The following is a 16,806-nucleotide window of genomic DNA, read 5'->3' as shown; positions in this document are numbered from 1 at the left end:
ACAATTCAACGAAAATTAAGCAATGAAAATAAAAGTTGAATTTAGATAATGAATTGAATTGAAAGTGACAGCATTACATTATATCAAGGGGGGGGGATCTGCACTACTGCTTGCCATTTGATGACAAGACTACCAAATCTTAGAAATAAATAGAGATGCAGTCATTCAGATTTAAATTTGGATGGTGTAGAAGTGCTTCAGCACTCTTTAAATATCTGCAATAATAAAAATTATTCATTCTTATTACTGTCTAATAAACAATACACTTGCTTGATATTATGGCATACCTCTTCCAGGTAGTCCAAAGACTTTTGGAGTAGGATGTTTTTATTCCCTTATGCTAAACTTCTTTGAATACATTAATCAGTTAAAATAGTAACCAATCTTGAACACCATGAGAAGAACTATACCTTGGGTTCTCTCCCCCACCCTCTTCTTGAATAGCAGGCAGTCTCAAGTAAAGTGATGAGGGCAAATATCAGAATGGAGAACTGGACAACAAGACTTATTTGTGCCTATGGTCCCATAGAAGGCTCTACTAAGGTAGAGGAGTGGAGGAATTTTTTTTGAGGCTCTAGAGACAGCTACTGACACAATGAAAAAGGAAAAGTTGGTCCTTGTTGGAGATCTAAATAGCAGAGTAGGAAATGATTGTGAGACATACAAAAATATTTTGGGAAAATTTGGAGAAAAGAGCAAAGCTAATAATAATGGCAAATATCTATTGGATTTCTGCTCAGGACATGGACTGGTTATTACTAACACCATGTTCGAACATAAAAATGTGCACAAATTCACATGGAGAGAAGAGGCTAGGTATAAGAAAAGTCTCATTGACTATGTTATTGTTGATAGTGATGTTTTCTTCCTTGTACAGAGGATTTGAAATGGGAAGCAATCACTATTTAGTCTTGAGCAGGATAAAATTGAATTTCATATTGAAAAGAATGAAATGTAAGAAAGTTTTAAAGTGAATAAAAGTTGAGCAGCTCTCAGATGTGAACTGTAGACTAAAATACAGAAAGATTATTGAAAAGAAAATGAAAGAGTTTGAGAACAGGAATCAAACCTTGGAGATTCAGTGTCAAAACTTGAAGAAAAGCCTGATTGATTCAGCCAGAGAGGCATGTGGTGAGATTGTCTGCAAGGATAGAAAAATCATGACTCCATGGTGGACACAGGAAGTTAAAGAGGCAGTGAAGGAAAAGAAGAAAGCATATCAAAAGTTATTGTCAAATAAGTCAGCTTGTGCTCTTAGGGAATACAGAGACAAATGCAAGAATGCTAAACAAAAGTCATAGGAGGACTTTGGCAAGAATATAGAAAATAAATATCAAGAAGATGGCAAAATATTCTAGAGGTTGTTGAATCTTAGGAATGGAGGAAAGAGTGCTGTAAAAGGAGTTAGAGATGATAAAGGCGACATGAAAATGGGAGAAAAAGATATCCTTGAAGTATGGAGTAATTACTTCGAAAAATTGCTAAATGAAACAAGCAGTGATAGCACAGTAGTAAAAAACACTCAACAGGCCTACAGTAGATGATATTCAACCAAAAATGCTGAAGTATGGTGGTATAAAAGTCTTACAGTGACTGCACTGCATAGTTCAGAAGGTCTAGACAGAGGGACAAATTCCTGTCGATTGGAGTAGAGATCTATTAGTACCCATACATAAAAAGGGAAATAAAACTGAATGTGAGAATTACAGAGGTCTTTCTCTACTGAGCAAATATACAGGCAAGATTTATGCCAGTATACTTGAGAAATAGTTGAGAAGAATTGTGGAAGAACAAGCTGGATTCAGGCCAAATAGAGGCTGTCAGGATCAGATCTTCACTTTACAACAAATAGTTGAGAAAGCATGGGAATATAACAAAGATCTGTATTTAAGTTTTGTCGATTTGGAAAAGGCATATGATAAGGTACTAAGTTATTCAATACACTACAGTTATATGGTGTCAATGGGGCATTATATGAAGCAATACTTAGTCTTTATTTGAGTTGCAAGTCAGCAATTAGAATTGAAGTAGAGGAAGATGGTTTAATGTTAAATCTAGTGTGAGACAAGGATATACATTATCCCCTCTGTTATTCATTATCTATATGGATCACATTATGAAGGAAAGTTGTATTAAACTAGATATCAGAATTGGAAATGTTAATGTCAGCTCTTTGCTTTATGCAGACGATGTTATACTTCTAAATAAATCTGCTACAAGTTTGCAAGATTCCCCAACTAAATTGAATAACTGTAATAGATATGGTATGAAGGTCAGCAATAAAAAGACAATGAAAATAGGTAGAATCGTTGAAAATGTCAATTGTGTTGAATGGAGAACCAGTGGAACAAGCAAAACATTTCAGCTACTTAGGCACGATTTTTAGTGAAAACAGTAAATTAAATATGGAAATAGACAACAGATCAAAGATGGTATGGTAGGAAGTCAATTGAATAAATTCATATGGAATAAGAAAGAAATTAGTCGGAACACTAAACTGTATACAAGACAGTGTTCAAACCAGATTTAACTTATGGATCTGAGTCAGAAGTAAAACACCTGACCAAAGACTAGAGACTGCAGATATGAGAATCCTGAGAAAGATTACAGGCATGAACAGATGGCATTGGCAATATCATATTAAAAATGAGGATATTAGGAAAGAACTTGACATGCCAGCATCCAGGAATGCATTAGCAGAGCTAATCTCAGGTGGTATGGTCACTTAAACAAAACAGACGAGGAAAGATTAGCAAAACAAGTGTTCTCTGGTAGGTTGACAGGAAAACGACCCAGAGGAAGACCAAGATATAGGTGGATTGATATGGTACAAAGTGCCTTAGAAATAGAAAGAAATACGATAGAAATATAAGATCTGATAATGTTGGAGTCTTGACAGGTAACAGACTGATTTGGAGGAAAATTGTAGATAGGAAGTTAGTAATGATGTAAAGTTTTCATGTAGTACTATCATATCCTGTACACCCCTTGAGGGTACATGTCAGGAATTTGATGAATTTTAGCTGTCCCTTCTCATTGCTGCTTCACAAAGAAGCATGGGTATATGCCAAAGTTGGCATAAATTACTTTCTCCTTGCTTCAAATTTAAGTGATAATCAGCAATTTCTAGTTATTAGGCCTAAAGGCTCTGAATTTAGTTTACTGAATTTAATCTCCCTACTGGCCAAGATGGATGAAATAGTGAGGCCAAATTGCACTTCTTATCATATTATTCAACAAGTGTTACAGAATCGTATATAGATTTAGCTGAACATCTATAGAAGTCATGGCCAGTTGGGGTGTTAAAACTGCAGGATTTAGAGAAGCCAGTTTCGATAAGCCTGTGAACTTCATTCAGCTACTAGACAGTAACTGTTTTGGTGAAGCTTGCTCTTGCTTTCTTTACAGCTGTTCTAATTCTATGAAGAGATTTACCATTCATTATTTTCTGATTGGATAGAAGCACTTTACAAGTTTTGCTAAAATATGGGTTACAAATATGATGATGTAGATAGGATACCATAGCAAAAATTCCACTGTTCAAAAAATTTGTGAATGTCAGGACCAAGTATACATTGAATGCAGCTTCCATATGAAAGAGAACTTGTGAGGTGGATTAAGAGATTAGATTTCCTAAAACCACACATGCACTATCTAAGTGCTGTAGAATATCAACCTTAGATAATACACAAGTGTAGTTTAGAAAATCAAATATTGTTACCAACTTGTTATTGAATTCGTTCAACTACTGAATATAAGCTGGGTCAGCCCTGTGTTCATTGTTAACTTTTTTTCTTTTGCTTCCTTTTCTAGTCAGTTTTGGGTATGTTCTGAAGAAGCAGAATACCAATTTTATAGATATAATCAGATGCAAGCTGCAAATTCCAGTAAGGTGAAGAGAATTTTCTGCATCCATACTATTATGAGCAGTGATTTAACCTCTTCTTGCCTACACCGTTATTAAAAATTTGTTAGCAACTAACCTATTCCAACAAAAATTTTAAGCACTAATAAACATGAAAGGTATCTTAAGAACAGTTAAATATTAAGAGAAGGAAACAAAGTATAACTAAACATTTCAAGACACTTATGCAACATGTAGTCATTTGCATGACTTACTTTTTGTAATCTATGCAAGTGTATAATCACGTTTAGTCCTACTGGACTTGTGCCATGTACCTTTACCAAGACACTAGCATATTTGTTTATAAACAATCAATGGCACAAGTTTGGAAAACTTAATTTAGTAATCAGATTGGTTTTCTTAATCTGTTCATTAACAAGCTATTTCATCTGTACATTTGCAATGAGTTGACCATACAATATATTGAGAAGCATGTCACCAGACTAAATGAAAAACATACTTAATGTATCTTGGAAATACGAAGCGAGTTTATTTGTATTTGAAGAAATATTCTGTTTAATTCCAACCAGACATTCAGTTTTAGAACTCCTTTACAAAAGTAGCTTTATTATATTAAATATATTCTTTCAATAACAAAAACAATAACTTAAACTGAATGTTTTAGTCAACTTCTTCAATAGTTGGTCCACCACCAGCTCCTGCTCCACCACCTGGAGCAGCTCCAGGTGCACCACCAGGAAAGCCACCAGGTGCACCACCACCTGCCTGGTAGAGTTTCGTAATGATTGGTGAGCACACCTGTTCCAGTTCTTTCTGTCTATGCTCATATTCTTCTTTATCAGCTAACTGAAAGTAAAAAATTGCAATTAATTTGCAACTCCAATTATAAGAAAGTTACAGTAGCTTATACATTTAAATCTTTACTGAAAAACAGCTGCAATGAAATTAAACTTTTTCTAAATAGCATAAAAAATAAAGCTAATGATACTTCCAAAATTTTGAATAATATTGACACTAAGAATACAACTGCAGAACAGTTAAACGGCAGTTTGAACAGCAAGTCAGATGATTCAGATCACTAATAACTTTCGGTGCAAGTGACTAACACAAGTGCAACCGAGTAACTGGAAGTTATACCAATAAAATGGCTTCATTTGAGTAAAAAAACTGAAATTTACATGTTCTCTAGCCAGATTTCCTCTTGTTCTATAATGAGGAGAAGCTCAAATTTTGATACCTTAAGGAGGAGTTACTGAGGTCTTGCCAACCATCTCAACATAAAAAAACATTTAAAATACTAGAACCTCCACAGACTAATAGTAAATGTTCTTCAACTGGAACAGACCTGAGCAAGTCACATTCAAAGGGGTTCATGCTTTCCTGAAGCAAAATCAGAAAACTTTCCATACAGAAAAAGAGGAAGAGGTTTTGACTTTAATATTTGTGTTCAACGAAACAAAACCAGCCAAAGACACAGTGACAAGCTTTATTACCCAAGCTTGGGTTTATATATAAAAAAACAGCTGACTGGCCATAACATCAGCTGAACTTAAGATGAAACAGTAATTTTGAAAGTAGTAATAAATTTTAATATGTTCACATTAGAGCAAGATAAAAATTCACTGCAACCCTGACCTTGGCAGGGAGAGAGAAAATCACACCCCACACAATTTTCTGTTTACATATAGTATCAAGATATATGGACCATATATCTTTATGTTCTTTGACTATAACCAAATTATTGTAGGGAATGGGAGGAGGGAGGTTCAGAATATATTAGAAAATAATTAAGAATAGTGTTATATGGTTAGTATATTTAAATTACTAAAATTCAAAAACATCTGAATCAACATGAACAAGCCATATGAGAATGGCAAACAAGAGCAATAGAAAACACGAGTAAAAAATAAATTTTGTGACATAATTAGGAATTATAGACACGTTAACACAAGAATATTTTAATATTTACCAAATATTTCAGTCTGAAACTAACAGACTATCTTCGGTGGCTACATAGGAACAGTTTTTAACAAGGTGGAATACCAACAACTGATCATTCAAAAATAGAACGAGCCGTGATGTTACATTGCTAAGCATTACAGAGAGGAAAAATTTCAGATGATGATTAAATTATAGGTATCAATTTACAATTTCATATAATAATCTTAATTTATAAATAAGATTAGACTAATGTAGGAATTAAAAGTCTCAATTAAAAAAAATAATAAAAATTTGATGTGTTATCCTGATTAAACTTTCCCATATTTTTGATAAGGATATACAGTCATTTCGATTCAAGTTAGGGTGTATTAGTATTCTATCCTCCTCATCCATTCACCTTCAGGTATTCTAACAATGACAGTTTACAGAAAACCCACTTTCACTGGACATTATATTCTCATACAATCTGCTCATCATCCTTATCAAAAAACAGGAATCATAAAATGTTTAATCCGATGAGCTAGAACTAATTGTTCAGCTCATGAATTACAGAAAGAACATTTGACTATCAAACATCACATGAAATTAAATGGCTTCTCCAAAAAAAGTACACATCTGTTTGATTCCTACAATCCAATCCCGAACAACAAAGAATCAATATGTCGAATTCCAATTCCATATATTTCCAGGATTTCAGAAACAATTTCAAGAATTCTGAAGAAATATGATTCAACAGCCACTTATATATCTATTAACAAAATATCCACCTATTTCCCCTCTTCTAAAGAGGAATGCTTAACTATGTCTCTGCCTAGTGTGTATTCCTTGTAACTGCAATCTGTCCTGCTTGGGACAAACAGGATGCTCCATAGAAAAAAGAATCCAAGAACATCATACATTCTGCACAATAAATCCGATAAGTCTGGATTGGCTCAGCACGGGATAGAGACAAGCCACAACATCCTCTGGTCCGAAACTCTCCTTCTACACAGATGTTGCTATAAATTTGAATGCCTATTCAAAGAGTGCTGAAGCCTTACTCCAATGCCCTAACTTGAATCAAAATGACTGTATATCCTTATCAAAAATATGATGAAGTTTAATGGATAACACATTAAAATTTTTTTTTTTTTTTAATTGAGACTTAATTCCTACATTAGTCTAATGTTATTTATAAATTAAGATTATATGAAATTATAAATTAATACCTATAATTTAATCATCCCTCTGATGAAATTTTTCCTCTCTTTAATGCTTAGCAATGTAACATCACGTGGCTCGTTCTATTTTTGAATGATCAGTTGTTGGTATTCCACCTTGTTAAAAACTGTTCCTATGTAGCCACTGAAAATAGTCTGTTAGTTTCAGACAATATTTGGCAATGTGTTAACCTGTCTATAATTCCTAAATTCTTTCATTACTGGAAAATTAATTATTAATAACTTACAGTTGTGATGTGGATGTCCAATAAGTCACTAGAATGAAGCAAACTGCATGTGATCCTAATTAGATAGGCATGTTTGCATTTATGGACATGCAAAAAAACTTAATACTTTCAAATTTTCAGTTACAGAAAATAACTGGTAACAACGGTTATATATAGTGCAGTCATTAGATGCAGAAACCAAAGTGACTTATATAAAACAAAAATATGTGCAACTTTAAATCAGTTCAAATTGCATCCGAGATTCAATATCATAACGATGGTACATAAAAGCTAATTTTACAAATAAAATTTTGAGAAAGTTGCAACTTTCTCAGTGCAATAAAAAATTAAAGTTGAGCAGCTTGTACAGGTAAATTGTACACTTGACTATACAAACATTACTGAAGATAAAAAAAAAAAAATTAAACAAATTGAAACCAAGAACCAAAAATTGGAGTCTCAGTGGACTGATTGAACTAAGGAGGTATGGGGTAAAGTTGTCTTCAAGAATAGAAAAATAAGAACCCCATGGTGTGACATGAGAAAAAGCAATTCTGGAAAAGAAGAAAGCATACCAAATGTTCCTAGAAAATAAATCACAGATGCCTAAAAAGAATACAGACAACAAACAAGAGCTAAGCTATGTGTGAAAATAGCTAAACAAGTCACGGTAAGATTTCAGTAAGAACATAGAAGTAAATTTCAAAAATGTTCTGGAGGCTATTGAAGAAGTTTAGAAATAGAGGAAAAAAGTACTGTAAAAGGAACCAAAAGATGACAATGTGATAAAAATTGAAGATAAGTATATCCCAGATGTCTGGAATAATTAATTACTTTGAAAGACTGCAAAAAAAAAACTAACCAAGCAATGACAGAACCATACTAGAAAATAGAGGAATGCATATCAATACTTGAAGAAAAAGATGTCAAAAATTTGAAATTTCAGGGAGATGGAGTAGATGATATTTGACACCAGAAATGCTTAAATATGGGGGTATAAAAGTTTTGCAGAGGATCAAATTCCTGATGATTGGAGTACTCATCTATAAAAAAGGAATAAAAGCTGAATATGAGAAGAATTTCTCTACAAAGCATTCCAGGTAAGATTTATGCAAACATACTTGGAAAGTGGATGAGAAAGATTGTGGAAGAGAAGCTTGAAGAAGAAAAAACTGGTTTCAGACCAAATAGAGGTTGTCAAGATCAGATTTTCACTTTAAGACAAATAGTTGAGAAATCATGGGAATACGAGAACGATCTGTACTTTCCTTCAATTCTTACTGCTGACTGACAACTTAAATATAGACTACATATTGCTTTGTATAATGTTCCATTCACTCCATATAATTATAGATCTGGAAAAAGGCATATGACAAAGTGCCCAGAGAAAAGTTTTTCAAAACACTAGTTATATGGGGTGAATGGAACATTATGCAAAGCAACATATAGTCTATATTTAAGTTGTCAGTCAGCAGTAAGACAAGGATGCATATTATCTCCACTCTTATTCATCATCTATATGGATCCCATTATGAAAGAAAGTGGCGTTAGGTCTGATATTAGAATTGGAGATATCAAAAGACTATTACACTTTTTTATAAAATCTTTATCAAGTAGCTTTATTTTTATCCTCCTACATGTTTCGCCAATCCGTTTCTATTGGCATCCTCAGGGAATACAAATCAGTAAGCACAAAATGAAGGTTACAGACTAGGTTATAACCGATGGTTCTAAATCATACAAAAAATTGGTATTGTGCGTGACAATGTGCGTGTCTCGTTAACGTGATTTATTCGTGATGACTCATGACGTAATTGTTATGAAAGTTCATTTCTTTGATGTTTAATGATCTGATAAAAGTTTTCCAAATTTCTGGTAAAATTAGACCTTGATTCTTGTTTAGGTTTTCAGTTTTACGGGCGACAGTAGCTGCTTCTTTAAAGGTTCTTGAATGGTAGTTATCTTCTATGTATGGCATAAGGCTCTTATCCCACTCAATGTGATGGTTAGATTATTGGATTGTTTCTTTATTAAAATGTCAAGGAATGGCAGTTTTTTTTATCTTTTTCCATTTCTAATGTGAATTTGATGGTATTGTGGAAACTATTGATTTGGTTGAGGTAATTCATTAGTTCTTCTTTTGTATGATCCCAAATGTCGCCTGTAAAACTGAAAACCTAAACAAGAATCAAGATCTAATTTTACCAGAAATTTGGAAAACTTTTATCAGATCATTAAACATCAAAGAAATGAACTTTCGTAACAATTACGTCATGAGTCATCACGAATAAATCACGTTAACGAGACACGCACAATACCAATTTTTTGTATGATTTAGAACCATCGGTTATAACCTAGTCTGTAACCTTCATTTTGTGCTTACTGATTTGTATTCCCTGAGGATGCCAATAGAAACAGATTGGCGAAACATGTAGGAGGATAAAAATAAAGCTACTTGATAAAGATTTTATAAAAAAGTGTAATAGTATTATGAATAATTGTCAAGAAAAAATTCAACATAATGGAGATATCAAACTTAGCTCTTTGCTTTATGCAGATGATGTACTCCTAAAACACATCCAGTGCAAGTCATTTGGATTTTCTAACTAAATTGAAAAACGGCTGTAACAAATTTGGCATGAAAATCAGCAATAAATACCTAAATTATGAAAATGGGCAGGATAATAAGAAAACTTCAGCTGCATTCTTTCAGCTATTTAGTACAATTTCAGTGAAGATGGCAAATTAAATCTGGAAAAGAACAGAATAAGCAAAGCTAGTATGGTGAGTAGAAAGCTGAATAAGTTTATTTGAATAAGAGAGAAATTAGCCAAAAAACCAAACTAGCAGTATATAAGACAGTGTTCAAACCAGTTTTTAAAACTATGGATCTGAGAGGTGGTTTAACTCAAAGACTAGAGACCACAATTATGAGGATTCTGGAAAAAATTAAAGGAATGAACTGGTGACATCATTGGCACAATCATTAAAAAGAACTTGATATTATTAGTATTCAAGAATGTGTCAGCAGAACTAACCTAAGGTGTTATGGCCACTTAAATAGAATGGATGAGGAAATACTTATCTAAATAGGATTTGATGCAAAGATGGCAAGAAAGAGAGCCAAGGAAGACTAAGGTCTAGGTAGATTGATTCAGTGAGAAGTGTCTTAGAAGCACAAAATGTTAGATATGACATTGGAGTGCTCATAACATAATAGTGACTAGCAGGAAAATAGTTGATAGGAGATTAATAATAATGTAAACTTAATCATGTAGTTCTGTCATAGTAATGACAATATCCTTTGAGGGTACGTATCAGGAAATTGATGAAAGTTGCAACTCAGAATCAGAAACTTGCTGCATTAATTTTGTGAAAACATATCCATCCAACACAGAAAGGACATGCATAGAGTTCCTGCTTTGAGTGCAACACATCCAGAACACTACCCATCATGAATACATTAAGCCAAGCCCATTTATGACACATAAATTTTCTGCTAATACCATGTAATCTTAACATTTTGAGAACACTTTTCTCTTGGCATTACACATGTGTGATTATGGACATCAAGACAGATTAGATCAAAATACGAAAAGCAGTTACCCTTGAGTGACAAATAAGCCTAATATGTTAAAAGAAAACAGGATTATCAAACAAACCTTCGTATTACAACAAATCTATTTGTAACTACTTCCAACTGTGTTGAAAGATTTTTTTTAATTGAATTTTGTAGTTATCAAATGTCTTGAGAAGCCTTTGATATTCAGAAAATTCAAATCTGTAGATGACCAATGCTCATTTTGATGTTGAAGTTAATGCACACAAACTTAAAAAATAATAAATTTTACTGCACTTATAAGAAAATTAATTAAAAAACATTGAATCATTTGAAATGCAACATCTATGTGTGGCATAGATCAACATTGATGTTTCACACTAGTAACATTAGTACTGCAAATTATAAGTACACTATACACATCTCAGTGAATTCATTGCTATATCATGAAATAAGTACTGAACAGGGATGCTTAATTTTATAAGTAATAGGGGCGACTGAAACAAAAAAGACAAACTGGTGAGATCTTTCTGAGCAAGAAATACAAAATGTTATATTCATAACAATGACAATCAAGGAAAAGAAGGAGTAGCCATAGTATTCAACACAAAATACGAGGCTAATCTACTTGAATGGCAGCCAGTCTCAAGTAGAGTAATGTGGGCAAATATGAGAATGGGGAACTGGACAATGAGACTTATTTGTGCATATGAAGTTTCTACTAAGGTAGAACCTTCATATGTACCACAGAAGGTTCTACTAAGGTAGAAGTGGAGAAATTTTTTGAGGTTTCAGAAAAAGCAACTGACACAATGAAAAAGGAAAAGTTGGTCCTTGTTAGGGATCTAAATAGCAGAGCAGGAAATGATTGTGAGACATACAAAAATATTTTGGAAAAATTTGGAGAAAAGAGCAAAGCTAATAATAATGGCAAATATCTGTTGGATTTCTGCTCAGGACATGGACTGGTTATTACTAACACCATGTTCCAACATAAAAATGTGCACAAATTCACATGGAGAAGAGGCAAGGAATAAGGTCTCATTGACTATGTTATTGTTGACTGATGTTTTCTCTCTGGTGCAGGGCACCAGAAAATTAGAACTCCATGGTGGACACAGGAAGTTAAAGAGGCAATGAAGGAAAAGAAGAAGGCATATCAAAAGTTCCTGGCAAATAAGTCAGCTTGTGCTCTTAGAGAATACAGAGGCAAATGTAAGAAAGCTAAACACTGTAAAGCTAGCTAAACAAACGTCATTGGAAGACTTTAACAAGAATACAGGAAATAAATATCAAGGTGGCGGCAAAATATTCTGGAGGTTGTTAGAGAAGCTTAAGAATGGAGGAAAGAGTGCTGTAAAAGGAGTTAGAGATGATAAAGGTGACATGAAAACAGGAGAAGAAGATATCCTTGAAGTATGGAGTAATCACTTTGAAAAACTGCTAAAGGAAATAAGCAGTGATGACAGCACAGTGGTAAAAAACACTGACCAGGCATGCAGGCAGGAATACATATCCATACTTGAAGTAGAAAAAGCCATCAAAGGCTTGAAATGTGGAAAGCAGCTGGAGTAGATGATATTCGACCAGAAATGCTGAAGTTTGGTGGTATAAGAGTCTTACAGTGGCTGCACTGCATAGTTCAGAAAGCATGGACAGAGGGACGAATTCCCAATGATTGGAGTACAGCTCTCATAGTACCCATATATAAAAAGGGAAATAAAACTGAATGTGAGAATTACAGAGGTATTTCCCTACTGAGTGTTCCTGGCAAGATCTATGCAAGTATACTTGAGAAGAATTGTGGAAGAACAAGCTGGATTCAGGCCAAATAGAGGCTGTCATGATCAGATCTTCACTTTACGACAAATAGTCGAGAAAGCATGTGAATATAACAGAGATCTATATTTAAGTTTTGTCAATTTGGAAAAAGCATATGACAAGGTGCCAAGAGAGAAGCTATTCAATACACTATAGTTATATGGGGTCAATGGGGCATTATATCAAACAATACTTAATCTTCATTTCAGTTGGAAGTCAGCAGTTAGAATTGAAGTACAGGAAGATGGTTTAATGTTAAATCTGGTGTGAAACAAGGATGTACATTATCCCCTCTGTTATTCATTATCAATATGGATCACATTATGAAGGAAAGTGGCATTAAACATGATATCAAAATTGGAGATGTTAATGTCAGCTCTTTGCTTTATGCAGATGATGTTATACTTCTAAATAAATCTGCTACAAGTCTGCAAGATTCTGACTAAATTGAATAACTGCTGTAATAGATATGGTATGAAGGTCAGCATTAAAAAGACAAAGACAATGAAAATAGGCAGAATCATTGAAAATGTCAACTGTGTTGTGAATGGAGAACCTGTTCAAGCAAAACATTTCAGCTACTTAGGCACGATTTTTAGTGAAGGTGGTAAATTAAATATAGAAATAGACAACAGAATCAGCAAAGCTGGTATGGTGGGAAGTCAATGAAATAAATTCATATGGAATAAGAGAGAAATTAGTCAGAACAATCAATTAGCTGTATACAAAACAGTGTTCGAACCAATTTTAACTTATGGATCCGAGAGCTGGGTCAGAAGTAAAGCACTTGACCAAAGACTAGAGACCACAGATATGAGAGTCCTGATAAAGATTAGAGGCATGAACAAATGGCATCAATGGCAATATCATATTAAAAACGAGGATATTAGGAAAGAACTTAACATTGTCAGCATCCAGGAATGCGTTAGCAGAGCTAATCTCAGGTGGTATGGTCACTTAAACAGAATGGGCGAAGAAAGATTAGCAAAACAAGTTCTCTGCCAGGTTGGCAACAAAACGACCCAGAGGAAGACCAAGATATAGATGGATTGATATGGTACAAAAGTGCCTTAGACGATAGAAATATAAGATCTGATAATGTTGGAGTCTTGACGAGTAACAGACTGATTTGGAGGAAAATTGTAGATAGGAAGTTGGTAATGATGTAATTTTTTTCATGTAGTACTATCATATCCTGTACACCCCTTGAAGGTACATAGCAGGAATTTGATGATGACAAATTAAAATGTAGTGAAGTCAACTTCTGCTTGCTAATTTAATTAGCCTCAGCATTGCTGTTTCCTAGGATACAGCAATGTATAATGAATAAGGTGGGGTGGAAAAAAAAAAGAAAAAGAAAAAAAGAACTGCAAATGCTAACAAAATGTGCCTACTGGTGTTAATACAGAAAATTATACTACCTAAAATAGCAAGGTCAGAATAGAATATTAGGATTATATTATAAGTCAGAATAGAATTATTATATTATAGAGATATTAAGACTTAATTCTAGAGACCTCTGGTTAGCAAATTAAAGCAGCTTACTTGATTACTATCCAGCCATTTAATAGTATCTTGAACCTTATCCAAAATTTTCTTTTTATCATCCTCTGGTATCTTATCCTTCATTTTTTCATCTTCCACTGTTGACTTCATGTTGAAGGCATAACTTTCTAAGGCATTTTTTGCTGAAATTCTATCTTTCTGTTTATCATCTTCATCTCTGTACCTTTCTGCTTCCTTAACCATTCTTTCAATTTCTTCTTTACTTAATCTACCCTTATCATTTGTGATGGTTATTTTGTTCTCTTTTCCTGTACTTTTATCAACAGCTGAGACATTAAGTATACCATTTGCATCAATGTCAAAGGTTACCTCAATTTGAGGTACACCTCTAGGAGCTGGTGGTATTCCTGTTAATTCAAATTTTCCCAATAAGTTGTTATCTTTGGTCATTGCTCTTTCTCCTTCAAATACCTGAATCAGTACCCCAGGCTGGTTATCAGAATATGTTGTGAAAGTCTGAGTTTGTCGAGTTGGAATTGTAGTGTTGCGTTTAATTAGAACTGTCATTACACCTCCTGCAGTTTCAATACCCAATGATAAAGGAGTGACATCAAGTAGCAGAAGGTCTTGCACTTGCTCCGACTTGTCTCCATTTAAGATGGCAGCCTGAAAAATGACATTCAATATTAAGCTAAAGTTAATTCAGGAATCAATAGTAACTTAAAAGCTTTGTTCCTTCAAATTTATAGTAAAAAAAACTGGATGATTCTTTAGATAAGAACTGCACTATTACATAAAACTAAAGATTTAAGTTCAGTGCTCTTTGATCCTATTTAATAACAGCAATAATCTTTTGCATATTATCTTTAAAAAGTTCTTTATAATAAAAGCTCAGTTTGTTTGTAAAAATATAAGACAAAATTAATACTAAAGTTATTAAACAAGTTCTCTTGAATTTAACAATTACTATAATTTAAATGATAGCTTTCACATTAAATGAATCAGTTTTATAATAAATGCTTCAACTCACTTATAACAAAAAAGAGACCGTAATTTGAAAACCAATTAACTACTGGCAGTTGTACATTACATTTAAAGAAAAGGCTAAGTACAATTTACAAGAAAGGGAGGATCAACTTTACTGTCATTTGAAGTCCTATAATAATGAATATAGACATTACAATATGAAAACAAGACAGGTCATTTTTTTCAATTAATCACAACCATGTGCAAATTCAGATGACACCATTTATATATCCTAACTAATGATTAGCAAAGGTAATCTGCATCTATGAACCTCTCTACTTTTTCACTATAGTAGAAACTTGTTTTAGTTGTTATATTCATTGAACATGTAAGGCTGTGAATCAAGTATATTCATCTCATATTCCTCCTAAACCATTAAACAAGACAAGTTTAATAGCTTCACACATTAATTAGCTCATATAGAATGTTTCCTATCTAAAGGACATCAAATAGAGGCATTTTGGCAAGTGCTTGCATTCTGCAAAAGGGGACCTTGCAACCTTCAACTGGTTGCAAAGAAAAATTTAAGTGCGAACTGTATAGAAGGAATTACCATACACAAATCAGCACCTGGAATTGGAATTATATTTTTCTTTATCGATCATTTTCCAGATATAGTTCAAGGAAAGATACTATGATGGTACAAATCAAGTTTTAAACTTTATTACTAGACTAATTTAGAAGAAAATTGCAAGTAATTTACTACCAGATCTCCAATGCCCCTTTTACATTTTAACCTTTTCCAGACTACAATATGGAACTTGTCTTTCTCTTTCCCTGCCATCTTGGAAAAACCCCATTTCTCCTATTCTCTTTAAACAACTCTAATTTAGCAACCACTTGTATTCTTGAATGCTCTTTATATATCGTGAGCATCAAAGTAATTTAAATATAAAACAAATGTTGACTCTTAATACTCAGAGTCATTCAGTTTTACTTTCAGGTTCACCTTACATAATCATGCAAACATGCACCTTATTTGAAAATAACTGCATTTTTATATCTGGATTTAAAAATTGACAAAAAACAATTATTCTAGGCTCGAGGGGGTAATGTTAAGTGCACAGTGTGCATAAGAAAAAATTAGGTATATATATCATGAAAGATGTCCATTACCAGAGCAATACCTTCAAATTACATATATGAATTCAGAAAAGCAAAATCAGTAAGATTTTGGAATAAGTAGCTCATTCCACCATCAGTCAGAAAAGAAGCAAGTCAACAGTTTAAATACATCTGTATTTATCTTTATTTATACGTTGCTAGTCAATCTGAAATGACTATGCAAACTAATAATATGGAAAATAGAACTGCAAAAAATCACTTAAATTCCGAAATCAATCTGGTTTTACAAAACCAAAACAGATTGGTACTTAAGACCCAATTACATGGAAGTATTTGAATGCCTGTTAGTGAAATTAAGGTTGATTTGCAGTTTAGGTTAATATACTAAACCAGACATGGAAAGGGGAAAAAAAACCAACTACACTGTTTAAAAGTATTTGCCTAACAATTAGCTATCAGTCTTTGTGACTGATGTATTGAGAGCATTGTCATGGCTATAATATTCATTTAAGGCAGCTTTTTTTTTTTTTGCAGGAGAACTGCATGAAGTGCCTCCCCCTTGAACTAATCCATATAAAAATGCACTAAAATTTTATA

The 16,806-nt window shown here is 33.3% G+C and overlaps 1 protein-coding gene across 1 annotated transcript in view; it reads right to left on the bottom strand.

The window, feature by feature from the left end:
* Positions 1-4,370: 4,370 nt before the first annotated feature.
* LOC150094132 (heat shock 70 kDa protein cognate 4) overlaps positions 4,371-16,806 on the bottom strand; it is a 71,600-nt gene continuing 59,164 nt past the window's right edge. Inside the window, exons 6-7 of the mRNA XM_090412250.1 lie at positions 14,158-14,784; positions 4,371-4,711 (exon numbers count right to left, since the gene is read on the bottom strand). Of these exons, the coding sequence (XP_090268376.1) occupies positions 4,526-4,711; positions 14,158-14,784 (813 nt within the window). The 3' untranslated portion in view covers positions 4,371-4,525. The remainder of the gene's footprint in view (positions 4,712-14,157; positions 14,785-16,806) is intronic.

The sequence above is a fragment of the Typopeltis vanoorti genome, chromosome 22 (genome assembly GCF_054136105.1).
Source record: "Typopeltis vanoorti isolate ZY-2024b chromosome 22, IOZ_Tvanoo_1.0, whole genome shotgun sequence".
Classification (NCBI taxonomy): domain Eukaryota; kingdom Metazoa; phylum Arthropoda; class Arachnida; order Uropygi; family Thelyphonidae; genus Typopeltis; species Typopeltis vanoorti.
The sequence above is the reverse complement of the archived record's forward strand: the minus strand, read 5'-3'. Positions and strand labels throughout refer to the sequence as shown.